Raw genomic sequence first — 566 nt, forward strand, 5'->3', positions numbered from 1 at the left:
GGCGCTCAGCAGGCAGCCTGGCAACAAGCATGCTCAGCAGGCTCAAGCATGCAACCCCGGCAGGGAGCGATGCGAAAGGGCTGCTGCGTGCAGCCCTCCATGCCACAGCGCGAAGCAGCCTGCTCTGCACGCCACCCCACAGCAGCAACAGCAGCGGCGGCGGCAGCAGCGGCGGCAGCAACGCCGTACCACGAAGCGCACGTCGCCCTTATCTATCCCCATGCCTGCGGGCAGGCACCAGAGGCGGCGGTGGGGCATAGCAGGGAGCGGCGAAGCGCGTGCGGCAGCCAGTGCCCCACCTGCCGCCCACCAGCCAAGCGTGCTGCCATCGGCGCCGCCCAGCTACAGCCAGCAGCCCGCAGCCGCAAGCCAGGAGCGGCGGCGATGGCAAGCCGCTCCCAGCAGCGGCGCTACAAGCGCGGCCAGGAGCGGCGGCGGCGCGGCAAGGCCAGCGCACCAAAGGCGATGGTGGCACACACTATCTCGTAATCGCCATCCATCCAGCCAGACTGGATCTGCAGACGTGTGTGTGTGGCGGGGTGTGGGGTGGGGTGTGTGGGGTGTGC

At 69.8% G+C, this 566-nt stretch overlaps 1 protein-coding gene across 1 annotated transcript in view; it reads right to left on the reverse strand.

Moving 5' to 3' along the window:
• The window catches only part of CHLNCDRAFT_55365 (hypothetical protein), a gene marked incomplete at both ends in the record, with an annotated part of 5,157 nt that overhangs the window by 1,855 nt on the left and 2,736 nt on the right, over positions 1–566 (reverse strand). The window contains 2 exons of the mRNA XM_005843144.1: positions 190–224; positions 458–515. Coding sequence (XP_005843206.1) covers positions 190–224; positions 458–515 — 93 coding nt within the window. The remainder of the gene's footprint in view (positions 1–189; positions 225–457; positions 516–566) is intronic.

This window comes from Chlorella variabilis (assembly GCF_000147415.1).
Source record: "Chlorella variabilis unplaced genomic scaffold CHLNCscaffold_34, whole genome shotgun sequence".
Taxonomy (NCBI): domain Eukaryota; kingdom Viridiplantae; phylum Chlorophyta; class Trebouxiophyceae; order Chlorellales; family Chlorellaceae; genus Chlorella; species Chlorella variabilis.